The sequence below is a fragment of the Erythranthe guttata genome, chromosome 8 (assembly GCF_056151865.1).
Source record: "Erythranthe guttata isolate IM_541 chromosome 8, IM_541, whole genome shotgun sequence".
Classification (NCBI taxonomy): domain Eukaryota; kingdom Viridiplantae; phylum Streptophyta; class Magnoliopsida; order Lamiales; family Phrymaceae; genus Erythranthe; species Erythranthe guttata.
The window spans coordinates 24,235,761-24,249,535 of record NC_142540.1 but is presented as its reverse complement, the minus strand read 5'-3'; the positions used below and the strand labels follow the sequence as shown (position 1 = coordinate 24,249,535).

At 32.0% G+C, this 13,775-nt stretch overlaps 1 protein-coding gene across 2 annotated transcripts; it reads left to right on the top strand.

Moving 5' to 3' along the window:
• Positions 1-4,406: 4,406 nt before the first annotated feature.
• Positions 4,407-13,241, top strand: PNT1 (mannosyltransferase family protein). Of its 2 annotated transcripts, XM_012989661.2 has the most exons (9): positions 4,407-4,514; positions 5,426-5,500; positions 7,395-7,470; positions 9,116-9,214; positions 9,776-9,884; positions 10,244-10,570; positions 10,760-10,942; positions 11,661-12,208; positions 12,796-13,241. In XM_012989661.2, the coding sequence occupies exons 6-9, from the start codon at positions 10,300-10,302 to the stop codon at positions 13,105-13,107; spliced, it is 1,314 nt and encodes a 437-aa protein (XP_012845115.2). In that variant the 5' UTR covers positions 4,407-4,514; positions 5,426-5,500; positions 7,395-7,470; positions 9,116-9,214; positions 9,776-9,884; positions 10,244-10,299; the 3' UTR covers positions 13,108-13,241. The 2 variants fall into 2 exon arrangements, with proteins under 2 accessions (XP_012845115.2, XP_088678619.1); XM_088822493.1 differs by lacking the exon at positions 5,426-5,500 and having other exon boundaries at positions 4,432-4,514.
• The last annotated feature ends 534 nt before the right edge of the window (positions 13,242-13,775 follow it).

Here is a 13,775-nt window from a genome sequence, read left to right as displayed (position 1 = left end):
CTACCCTATTGCTACTTATGTAATTATTTATTTTTAATGTTTTTTCTGTACTAATTTTTTAACTATAATTTTCAACAATTATTAATCTCCTAATTTTCATCGATATATCTCAAATATTAAGAGATAAAGCTATAAATTCAATGTGAATAATACTACATTATTAAATTTTATTACATTAATGTACTATATTTTCTTATTATGTATTTAATTGATTATTTTTTTCACTATTTAAATAATATCCCGTGCATCGCACGGGGGAAAAATGCTAGTTACTAATAATAATAAAACACAACATCTGACGATCCTATTATTATGTCTATTGTAGTGATGGATTGAATTATGGTCAAAATTAAATCTTTTTATAAAAATAATAATTTGAAAGGGTTTGACCAGCACGTGCAAGAACCCTTTCATTGTTCATAGCCAAAAATCAATTCGAAAAGTTGAGCAAACCGGATAACATAATTTATGGCTTTTACTTATTCTCAATCAACATGATGAAAAAAGGGAAAATAAAATATTTGAATTTTAGGGCGGACAACATAATTATAATAAGACAGGTAAAAGATTAAGCAAAAACAGCTGGACTGTAATAAAATGGTTTTGTAAAATCTACACCCACACCCGATGAAATACACCACGTAATTTTAAATTGTAAATCAGCATATAATAACACATATTCATATGTATGTATACTTAATTAGTTAGTGAATACTTATTGATGTAAATTTACAGTTTAAAACTACATAGTGTTAGACTCGCGGTCGGTCCTTAATTGGTCTTACTTGTGTTTTGGTAAAAGATACCAAGTTTAGATTCATAATTTTTCTTTTAGGCTTTAAATGATAATTAACTTGCGCAGTGGGGAGCTAGTATTGTCAAGGGGGGCCATGGCCCCCCTCAAATTTCAATTATTGTTACTTTTTTTTAGATGAGATTTCAATTTTTGTTACTACTATACATGAAAATATAATTTATTGTCTTTATGTCAGGGCTGACATGGGTCGGTTTTATCGGTCAATCAACTCACTTTCGACCCGCTTCTTTCGCCCGATAATTTTGTTGTCGGGATGGTATTATTAACCGACCCATATATACATGGGTAGATCAGTGATTTTTAGTTTACTCAAAAGTCGGTTGACTGATATTATCGGTCTACCGATTTTTTTAATAATTTTTTTTATTATAAATATTAAATTGTTAATTTTAGTTTTTTAATGTTAAAATATAATATATAAAAACGTTAAAAATCAAAAACTCAAAGCACAAATTTATAAACTGCTTCGTACTATTTCTATTTTATACTTTTATTTCATATTTTTCATTATATATTTACTTATCGTAGAAGTTTAATAAATAAAAAAACTCTTAATTTTAAAATTAAGATTTTTACAACATAAGTTTCCCAAAATTTTGAATATCTTTTGAAAAAACTTTTAAAACATCTTATTATTATAAAAATAAAATAATAAATAGATGGCCGATAATACCAACCAAACACTCATTGTTTACTTGACAAAATCGGTTGCCAACCATTATCCGACCCATAATGGTCGGGTCGATAATGATTTTTAGTTTTCAGCAAAATCGGGTGGTCGGATCGGGTAGGTAATTAGCCGATAATTATCCGACCCGACTCATTCCCAACCCTACTTTATGTTGTGCTCTTATAATTTTTAACAATTTAGCTTATATAAACAAAAATAAAAGTATTTTTCATTAAAGAAAATAAAGAAACATAATAAACGAGGCTAATATGTAGGATAATGAAGTATTGCTAGTATTTTTTATTTTTTTTGATTTTTTTATATACATATATATCATTTTGTTTGTTAAAATTAAAATATTATTCAAAATAAATTGTAATGTATTTTGTATTTAATACATTTTTTTGCATTTTATTTGTGAAAATTAAATATTATTCAATTTCTTTTTAATATACTAAATATTATTAAAAAAAGTATAAATAATACTTTAAATTTTTAATTGTTTTCCAGCCCCAAAACAATGTTAAATTTATAATTTGGCCCCAAAATAGTATTTTCCGTTAGATGTGAACGGACATGAGACGGAGGGGACCAAATGTGTTTAAAATTGAACCTTGGAGGTGAAATTTGTTCACTTTGGAATAAGGGGACCAAAAGTGGAATTAGACCAAATATGAGGGCCAAAAAGTATAATTTCTCCCGACTTAGGACTGAAAACTTTCAAAACCACGGGGTTTATTGGTAACGAAATTAGTGCTGGGGGACTTTTAGATAATTAATTCCCCCATTTTATTAATACTAGTAACCATTCCCGTGCGTTGCACGAGATAGCATTCCAAAACAAAAGAAAATTATAATTGAAATGCATTGCTCTATAAATGCATGAATTTGTTTAAGAAAAACATAAATTAATTAATACATGTAAAAACCAACTTTAAATTTCTTACCTTGATGATTTTATTTGTTTAGAAAATATATGAAAAAATTGAAGCATCCATAATACAATTTATACTAAAATATAGATGTTATAATTAGATGTACGACGGATTTATTTGTCTAAGCTCTCAGTCGTTTATATGGAAATGCATTTTTTAAATTCTGGAAAAATAAAGAAATTACAAAATTTCGGTTTAAAAAATTACATGTTTGCATTATTATTGTAATGTACTTTCTTTCAATCTATAGACATTTTCGTCTTCGCACAGATAAATACTTGAACTATATTTATCTAGAAATTCATATTTGGAATTCTGCAAAAATATTAAATTATTGAGTTTACAAATATGTTTCTACTTTCCACCTTATTTTCAAGTGTATTTCTTTTATTTTGTAGTGATATTGAAATATTTTACACACAAAATGTTCTAGACGTCTTCTTAATAATATTATTTCGTGTCAAACGATGTAAAAAATTATTGCTCAAAAGAAAATAAAAGACGAACTTGTGTACGTTCAGGGGCGGACCCAGGGGGGTTTTCTTGGGGGGCGGAAATATAGGGGTAATTTAAGAGAGAATTTTTTTTTTGTTTTTAGGGACTAAAGTGTACAAAATTAAAAGTTTGGGGGGGCAAAAGTGTATAAACTAATACATAAATACCCAAAAAAAAAAAAAAAAAAAACAGCTTAAAAAAAAAATCTGGGGGGGCGGGGGCCACCCCAGCCTTAGGCGTAGGTACGCCCCTGTGTACGTTCATGTAACCATGTTGAGAATAGTGTACTCATTCGAACCAAAATCTGTCAAAATTTATGTTAAACGACCTTTTGCTGACATTAAATTTAACTAATGTAGAGTGTATACAATAAGATGCCGTATCATAAAGGAGAAAAAATGAAACATATTATATACAAACTGTTGTGATACATTACACTGGTTATACATACATTTAAAAAGGAAAAAAAGGCAGATACAGACACGGTACACATATTATATACAAACTTGCAAAATATTATACGCGTACTGTACTACATACAAATTTGAAAAATATTATACACATTATATACAGACTTGCAAATTGGGAGAGTAACTACCAATCTTATGATGGATGAGGATGTTAATCCATTCTTCATTCAATCAGATAATTTGTGTATTAATCGACAGATTAAACATCTTCTCGTCACAATTTTTCTCTGGAAAATAACCACAAACCTATAAAATAAAGGAACTCCATAACATTAAACATTAAGTGTGGTAAAATAAATTCAATTGAAATAGTGAGTGCATCCTATCAATAATGCAAGTTAAGGTTCTTCTTAGTGTTTCTCTCTTTGTAGGTAATTAGCCGATAATTATCCGACCCGACTCATTTCCAACCCTACTTTATGTTGTGCTCTTATAATTTTTAACAATTTAGCTTATATAAACAAAATGAAAAGTATTTTTCATTAAAGAAAATAAAGAAACATAATAAACGAGGCTAATATGTAGGATAATGAAGTATTGCTAGTATTTTTTTTTTGATTTTTTTATATACATATATATCATTTTGTTTGTTAAAATTAAAATATTATTCAAAATAAATTGTAATGTATTTTGTATTTAATACATTTTTTTGCATTTTATTTGTGAAAATTAAATATTATTCAATTTCTTTTTAATATACTAAATATTATTAAAAAAAGTATAAATAATACTTTAAATTTTTAATTGTTTTCCAGCCCCAAAACAATGTTAAATTTATAATTTGGCCCCAAAATAGTATTTTCCGTTAGATGTGAACGGACATGAGACGGAGGGGACCAAATGTGTTTAAAATTGAACATTGGAGGTGAAATTTGTTCACTTTAGAATAAGGGGACCAAAAGTGGAATTAGACCAAATATGAGGGCCGAAAAGTATAATTTCTCCCGACTTAGGACTGAAAACTTTCAAAACCACGGGGTTTATTGGTAACGAAATTAGTGCTGGGGGACTTTTAGATAATTAATTCCCCCATTTTATTAATATAAGCTATTATCAAAATCTCCCACCATGGACGATCTGATCAAAGCTTTTACCCCCAAATCCCTAAAAAGAATTCTCATTCTCTGGTAAGTAAACATCGAAACTTTATTTTTTTTCCCCAAATTTATTCGTTCCCCTTCATTTAATTCATATGAATTTTGGGATTTCTCCGCCGGTTTGTGGGAATTTAATGGCTTATATAGGATGCTTTTTTAACCCTCATTTTAAAAAATTCATGGGTTCTGTAGATTTTTTTTAATTAGGGTTTTACAGCAGAAAAATTTTGCCTTCTGGTTAGGTGTCGTGGTTAATTAATTGGTGTTTTGGCTGGATAAGAAAAATCGAGAATAATGTGCTTAATTTACCCGATGGATTTGCTAATATATGATGGGAGTTTATCGAATTAACTGTCGAATTTATACTTAAGATTTATGAAAGGTTTCTTAGTAAACTTGTGGATAATAACCTCGAAGAATAGAAGTAAGTGTTCAATTATTTCTGATTCGAGCAATTAAACTACAGTGAATCTGCCGGAAACAGGGGGCCGTTTTGCGTGTTCTTATCACGGAGCTGTTTTTAGCTATAATGGACTAATAATTTGGGGATGCTGTCTTCTGTGGAACTGTAGATGAAATTGTTATCTTTCATTATATATATATAGATTCTTTGGCCCATTCCGATAACCGTACAAATTGTTATGATTTTTCAAATAAAACCGTGACAAGCCAACGAGTTTGTCCAAACCAATTCTGGCAGTTTTCTGCAATCATCTTGTGGGCTGTTTTGAATACGTTGGGGTCGTAATTTGTGATAAAGGTCTCCGGTGAACGTGTAGATATAGATGATAGCTTTAATTTGAGATATAGTTTAGGCTATTCGGATAAGTATAGTAATCGTAGTGATTATTAGAATTAGCTGTGGCGACAAGAAATTCTTAATAAATGTTTCAAGAACTTGACTATGTGAATCTTATTAAGTGATATATATATTTGTATAGGTGTTGAGCGTAGTAAATCTCTCACTCAAGATTTAAGTTTAAAGATGCTTCTATAGCACTAGCGTCGGACCTCAAGTGAGAAACGATGACTCCTTATCCGATTTCTTTCCTGCGCTTAATATCTCCTTTGTTTGAACCGAATATTTTGTACATATTGAAGCCTTTGATACCTTGATTATATTTGCTCTTGGAATACTATTTTAATATCTACGAGCATATTCATTTCCTTGACTCGAACTTGGAATCTTGATCTTGTTTTTGAAATCTTGAACTTGTCATTTCTGGTGGTTGTTATGTTCGCGGCTAATTCTTATACTTGATTCCTTGGCCTGAACATTTTCCTTGAACTCGATATTGGACTGTATTTATTCTCAAAATCTTGTCCGAGAATAAATATTTCGTTGGCTCGAACTTGAATCTCATGTTTATTGAATTCCTTAAGATCTTGATATACTCGTTCTTGGAATCCGATATTGAACTTATTGTTCTTCTTGACTTCTGTATTCACGACTATTCTCTCATTGGCTTGAATTGAATTCTTGAACATGTTCATTATCCTGAGACTTGATATTTGATTATCTTGATCGTGATTTATCTTGTGAATGATTGACTTGATTCGTTTCTTGATATGAATGACTTGATATTCCTAAAAGGAATGATATTGATTCTTGAACCTACTGTCCCACCCTTGAGGACGTTCTTGGGGGAGCTAGCCCTTAGGACCATTTCGGCAAGACGATCGGGCAGTATTGGGCTGACGATGACTGGTCTCCCGAATGGTACCTCCTGATGGTTCGGACTCACGTTCGTTTGGAGTTAAATGTTCTTGAGCCGGATCGGCACGTTCCGGTCGTGCCTCTTGCTTGTTTCCGACCGAGTGGCCACTCGGGACGGAGTGGAGGGATAAGGATGTGATATGATTTTATTTGTTGGGAGTTACAAGGTTGGAGATCCCACCAAATATTGAACTTGAGCCGTACATGTTACACTTCTGTTAATGAAATTCTTGTAAAGTCTCGTTACATGTTCTGTTCATTCTCATCATACTCATGGTCATTCGGACTTATTTGTTTCTCCTTTCTAATATTGCGCGGGTAAAAGAAATCCTTGTACCTACATTTCCGTAAGTTTTAAAGCTCGTGTATGCCTATGATTAGTCACGTCGAGAGGTACTTTTAGTGATGCACCATACATGGATCTTTAGATCTAGAATGTTGTAATAGAGTAAGCCGTGGAACCCCTTTTTGTATAAGACGATTAGACATATAAATATTGAAGTTTAATGCTGTGATTATCGAATTTTTGTTGGAGCACATTTGGGATTATTGAACGTTATGCATGTTGAGTGGTGTTCCGCCACCGAGGTGCCTGCTACTCGGGGCGGGCCGCTACAAGTTTTTGCTTTTGTTTCTCATAAGTTGTTTTCTTAAAATAAGTTGTTTTAAGATGTTACTTTAAGGTGGTGTTTGCAAAAGCTTATTGAAAAGCAGAAATTAGTTATTGCGAGTTAAGTGGGTATTATGTGCTTATTATTAAAAGTTAGGGATGTTTGCAAATATGTTGGAAAATCAACTTAAATAGAAAAGCAGGTGTAGGGGTGCGTCTAAAAAAATAGCTTAAAGCAGATTATTTTAGAGAAGCAAAAGCAAAAGCAGATCTTACAAACACCTAACAACAGATTGTGAGCTATAAAAAGCTCAGAAGCTGTTTCTAACAGCTTTTGCAAACACCACCTAAAAAGCATCAATGGACCTGCTTTTTCAATTTAAGTTAATTTTCCAGCGCATTTGCAAACACCCCCAACTTGTAAAAATAAACACTTAAAACCATCTTAACTCACAATCACTAACTTCTACTTTTAAATATGCTTTTGCAAACACCACCTTAAGAATAGACATGTTTTATTAAAAAGCTTCAAATTGTTTATTGATATGTACATCTGAGAGGTCCTTCTCTTCCTCATTGCCAGGTGGATTTCTGGAATGCGGAAAACCCTTTTGCCCCGATAAAGTTTTGGTACAAAACCGAGCTTCCTCCTTTTACAGGTTCGTATTATTTCTGTCTTTTTCCCTCTCTTTAGATTTAGATTTTTTATGGTTATCTTTGGTAGCTTCATGTTTTATTATAAGTTGCATGATTGGTTTTGAATGTATGCAACTTTTTACGTGAAGCATAGAGCAAATATTCTCCTTAATACCAGTGCATTTTTGCCTATGGTGCATCTGGACGTTAAGGGAATAACATAATTGTTGAAACTGTTTATTGCGATTTAAAACGACGATCATATTGTTTGTTCTTTTAGAGAAAAAAATGGATATTCATTAATTTGGTTTTTCGATTTCAATCCTTTTGAAAATTTTGGACATGGGTTTGATTATGTTCTTATGTTCGATAAATTATAGATTTAAAAGCACTCAATGGTTTCTACTGGTTAATTTATCATCTGCGCATTAACTCTTATATAGATTGTCCTGCATATAGTAAATCTTTGGAGCTTGAAAAAGGTGTTTGTTTGATTATGGCTGAAAAGTAATAGAGAATGTGACAAGATAATAATTTTTTAATAATTGTGCTGCGTATAGACGGAAATTATTGAGTGATGTGAGGCGTGCCGTTATATTCAAGTAGTCAAGAACAGTTCTTTGCATTACTGTCGGTTAATTATATGAAACTGAATGAGTTCTAAGTGAAAAGAAAATCTGAAGATCAGTAATCGGTAAATTTATTCAGTTTACTACACAAACTGAATCAGTTTTAGTTCATTACACCAGTTTCGCGGAGCTGTTTCTGCTAAGGTTTTGAAAATGTCGTGCGTTAAGTAAAAGTTGCATCGAGTAAAAGTTGTCTTGCAATAAGCATTCTAGTTCTTGTATGGTCTATACACTTCTTATAAATCTAAAGTAGTTAGGGTAAATTACATGCACCCCTGAGGTATGGTCAAATTACTAAAAACCCCCTCCTGTTGGGGGTAATTACAACCACCTCCTCAACTATAAATCTTCTTACATTTCCACCCTTGCCATATCAAATTTAGTGGACTCTTCTAGATTATATGGAATATTCTCAAGTTTGTACCCATTTTATCCCATTCGAGCTCCACATTTTGAAGCAAGATGATCAGAAGATGTGTTTTTTGGCTTTTATATATCAAATTGCAGTGCATCAGAAACTGTATTTTTGCACAAACAGAGCACATTCCAAGGAATCTAGATGATTATGTGGAATTTGACACCATAAGGGTGGAGGTTTAAGAAGATTCATAGTTGAGTGGTAGATGTAATTATTGTTTGAGGGGTTTTTTCGTAATTTGACCATACCTCAGGGGTGGTTGTAATTTACCCAAGAAGTTATTCCTAACCATTTGCATTCTACATAGCAATTATAGTTGGTAACTACTACCACTCTGGTTAGTTATTATGCTCAATGCACAACAAAAAAATTAAAATGGTTTGTAATCAGTCTTTTATATCATAAAATTTTTAATATTTATTTTTTTCTAAACTCAAATAACAAGTGCAACAAAACATGTTACAAATATATATAAATAATTTTGATTTTTAGTTTAAATAAGAAGCCTGGGTATTTTTCGTATAAAGTGAAAATCTGGGGCTTCATTCTATTTTCAAGAATATACACAATTCTTTACACAGAACTTCTCTCATTTTCTTTCTATTTCTCTTTACACTTCAGCATTAAGAATCAATCCAGATTCCAGTCATAAGCTGCCACTGACTTACACCGCCGTGTTGTCGATCTGCCGCCATTAATTCTCCTTCCAACGACCCAAAGGTAATTTCCTTGCCGACTGACATTTGAATTAGTGATTTCCAAAATTCACAAATTGTAAGATTTTAGACATCAGGTACTTTTTTTTTTTTTTTTGCTGTTAATATCTCTTTATAATCACGACAAATATTGTTTGTTTTGGTATGTTCATGAAGATAACCGAGATGGTGAGATTCGGCATGATAATGATGCGAAAATTGTTGTAGTTTATTGTAACAATAGACTGCATTCATCTTGTTCGATGAAATGCCTACAGCTCCTTTTTTTTATTTACTGTAAACATTTTTTTTTTGTCTTCTTCTTCGGTTTTACCTATGCAGTACAAATTTATTTTGGTCAAAACCTAACCAAATTGAATCACTTCGGAAATTCAGTTTGTATTTAGTTTCACGAAATGGCGTACCGAAAAATCTGTAGTGAAAATAATGATGATAGGGTTTCTTGTTCGGAAATTGGTATACTGGGTCCGGTTATTTTTTAAGAATTTTGTTTTCTTTCTTTTTCCGAGTGTTTTTGGTGAAAAAAATTGCATCGTCCCTCATACGCTTACTCTCTGTTTTTCAGATTTGATTGCATATTGCACGTGTTGCTGCTGGTCAACCATCACAGGTTGCTGATAATGGCAATTTGGATATATACTCTTACCAGCACAGTTTACCGGCCACTGCGTAAGGTTATGACACAACCCCTCCCCTCAAAACAAAAGCAGTCCCAGAAATTGACGTTGCGAGATTTGATGTTTAATTATCGGTTTTACTATTATTTAGCTTGAAATTTTGATCTAGTTGTAACCGCAAAGAACGATCTTTTGCCATCAATGGGAAATACAGTAGCTTATGCTATTACAAAAGAAACGAACTTTCTATAGGAAAAAACAACCCGTTTTCTTAGTTGCATAAACTAATTTCTCGTCACGCCTCTATATTATTTTAATCCAATCTTAAACCAGAAAAGAAAAGAAAAAACAGGTTAATAAGCCTAGGCTCCTCGAATATTTAGTAGTGTTGTTTAGACCCTTCTTTTCTTTTGCAGATAGAACATCGCTTGTGACTAAAGGCCGCTTTTAAATTTGCCTCGGGATATTAGCAATGGCAGACATAAGTTTCCGATCTCTGTTTATATTTTCAGCAATATTTCGCGTCTTTCTAATTTTGTATGGTGAGTGGCAAGATGCTCATATGGAGGTCAGATACACAGATATAGACTATTTCGTCTTTTCTGACGCTGCCGCATTAATGACATCTGGAAAATCGCCTTACGAAAGATCGACGTATCGGTATTCACCGCTTTTAGCTTTCCTTCTGATGCCTAATTCATTCATTCATCGGTCGTGGGGGAAATTCATTTTTTCTGCATCAGGTACGTCATGTGGTATAATATAATATCTCAACGTAATTATTTTTGTTGGTCGATTTTAGCTTTTATGGTTTTATTTGGCTTTTTAACTGATACCATGTTTCTTTTTTTTTCTTTTTTCTTTTAATAAGAAAATAAGGACGAAATTAATCGAAAATTATGTATCATACCCTAAATTCATTCACATGACAGATTTACTGGTGGGGTCGCTTATACACAGAATTCTGAAATTACGAGGGGTACCCGAGAAATTACGCACATACTCGACAATGGTATGGCTTTTCAACCCATTCACCATCACAATCGGAACACGTGGAAACTGTGAGCCCATTGTTTGCTCCATGATTCTTTGGATTTTACTATGTCTTATGAAAGGTACGTACTCTTATCTATATACCGTTTTGATAGTAACGATGCTTATAGCAGCTAATTAGTAACTGAAATGCTAAATGTCGTTTCAATTTTACCGGTACCGTAAATCCAAGATTATGCTTAAATTTGTTAGAAAGCCATTTTAAAGGGGCTACAATATTGATATTTTAAGTTTTCCAACTCTAAGGAATATAAATCTGGTGCTTTGAGTTTTGCCAAATTCGGACCGAAAAAGGGTCAAAATCACATTTGAAGTCAGAATGGCACTAATAAAATTGAAACGGCATTTATCACCTCCCGTAAACTCATGTTTCTGTCTATTTCAATAATTTTTCATTAAAAGTCATACATCTTATATATAAAAGAAAGAAACGCTGGCCAACCCTAAAAATCCTAATGGTAATTCTGTAATTATTTATTTTAATATTTTTTTTCTACTAATTTCTAATTATAATTTTCAACAATTATCATAATCGAAACTAAACCGTGAAAAATCCTACCTTAATGGTACATCTGTAATTATCTATTTTTAATATTTTTTTCTCTAGTAATTTTCTAACCATAATTTTCAACAATTATCAATCTCCTATTAGTGTACTATATTTTCTGATTATATATTAAATTGATTATTCTTTTTCGCTTTTGAAATAATATCCCGTGCATCGCACGGGGAAAAAATGCTAGTTCGATTAATTTCTGCAATCTCTCATTCGAACTGCAGACCATTTTGTACAGGCTGCATTTTGGTATGGCCTCGTTGTTCACCTGAGAATATATCCGATAATATACGCACTTCCAATAATCTTACTTCTCGATCCTCTCCATTTTCAACCTGGCAAGAAACCCGACCTTGTAGACTGGAGTTGCAGAACATCAAAAAAATCGTGGGACCCGATCAATAGTAAAATCACTCGTTCGCAATACATTTGGAATTTCTTCGTAAAATTGTTCACTCGGAGAAGAGTAGTATTTGCTACCGTAGCAGGGTCCACTTTCCTCGTATTTACAGGACTGTGTTTCTTTTTATACGGATGGGAATTCTTGCACGAGGCTTTGCTGTACCACCTCACACGCACGGACCCACGTCACAATTTTTCCATATACTTCTACCACATTTATCTCCACTACGAACGCGAGTTTTCCATCCTCGAAAAGCTCGTCTCCTTTTTGCCTCAGTTTACCGTCCAGCTAGTGCTGATTTACCGTTTCGCCCTCGATTTGCCGTTCTGTCTCTTTCTTCAGACACTTGCGTTTGTGGCGTTCAACAAGGTTAGTTCCGTCATATTATGTCTGATCTATACAATGTGCCAGGTAGGGGTGGAAATCGGAACGGAATTTCCAATTTCCCCCTATTTCGATTCAATTTTTTCTGATTTTAGAACAATATTTTTCATTCCGAAATCCGAATAGCTGATTTTGAATTTTTCCATTTTTTGTATCAGAATTGGAATATATATATATGAAATTACATTTTCCAATCCGATTTTAATTTCAGAAAAAATTCCAAAACTTCCGTTTTTTTCCGAAAATTATACTTACAATATCAATATTAGTATCCATTTTATATTTTAGGTGACGAAAAACTTGGAATTTATGTGAATTCCGCCGATTCCAATCCATTTATTTTTTTATTTTTTTTATAATAATTTCAGAACGAGTTTTTTCACTTATGGATGGCTTGCTATCTAGCCGATTTTTTATTTTTCCAATTTGTTTTGGAACAAAATTGGAATTTATTTTTCACTTCCGATAAAATCGATTTTTTTCTTTCCGAAAATGCTTATTCCGATCTGATCCGTCCGATTTCGACTCCTAGTGCCACACCATCACCAACATTATCTTGTTTCTGTATACAGGTGATAACGGCACAGTATTTCGTGTGGTTCTTTTGTTTATTGCCTCTAATATTACCGTGGAGCAAAATGGAGCTCAAATGGAAAGGCTTAGGTTGTATTTCGTTGTGGATCGGAGCTCAAACGCATTGGTTGTTGTGGGGTTATTTACTCGAGTTTCGAGGCAAGAACGTATTCTTTCAACTATGGGTGGCGAGTTTATTTTTCTTGGCTGCTAATACTTTTGTTATTGTTAATGTTATTCGGAGCCATTTATATTGTCCTCTATTCGAAAAGTCGCAATCTAACTCAGGTGATGGTTTGAAAGACGAGTAACGTTACCTGTCGAACTCGTTTTTTCATCGTTTGTTGATTTTAATGGTAGGAATTTTTGTAGGATGTTTTGTGGCAGTATCAATTGATGGTTTTCATAATTTTATTTATGAATGTATATATACAAACTCTTACTACATCATGGTCATCTTTGTTTAATTATACATTTCAAAATTGAAAATAACTATTAGTTTGATGCATGACAATAATCTTATTAACAAAAGAAAGGTTCCTGGAGAAACCCTAGAAAACCCTAAGGTCAATTTTTCCCGCTCATTTGGAGGATATCTTATAATGGAATTAAATTTAATTTTCTAATCCAATTTTTTTTTCATATTATTAAATTTCGTATAATCTAATAATTAAACACCTAATTAAATATTATTTTCTACTAATTCTTTAACTAATCTCCTAAATATTGGCATAATTCTAAATTAACTTTCCGTATAATCTAATAATTAAACACATAATTAAATATTAATTTCTACTAATCCTTTAACTAATCTTCTAAATATTTAATTTTCTAATCCAATTTTTTTCATATTATTAAATTTCGTATAATCTAATAATTAAACACGTAATTAAATATTAATTTCTACTAATTCTTTAACTAATCTCCTAAATATTGACATAATTCTAAATTAATTTTCCCTATAATCTAATAATTAAAC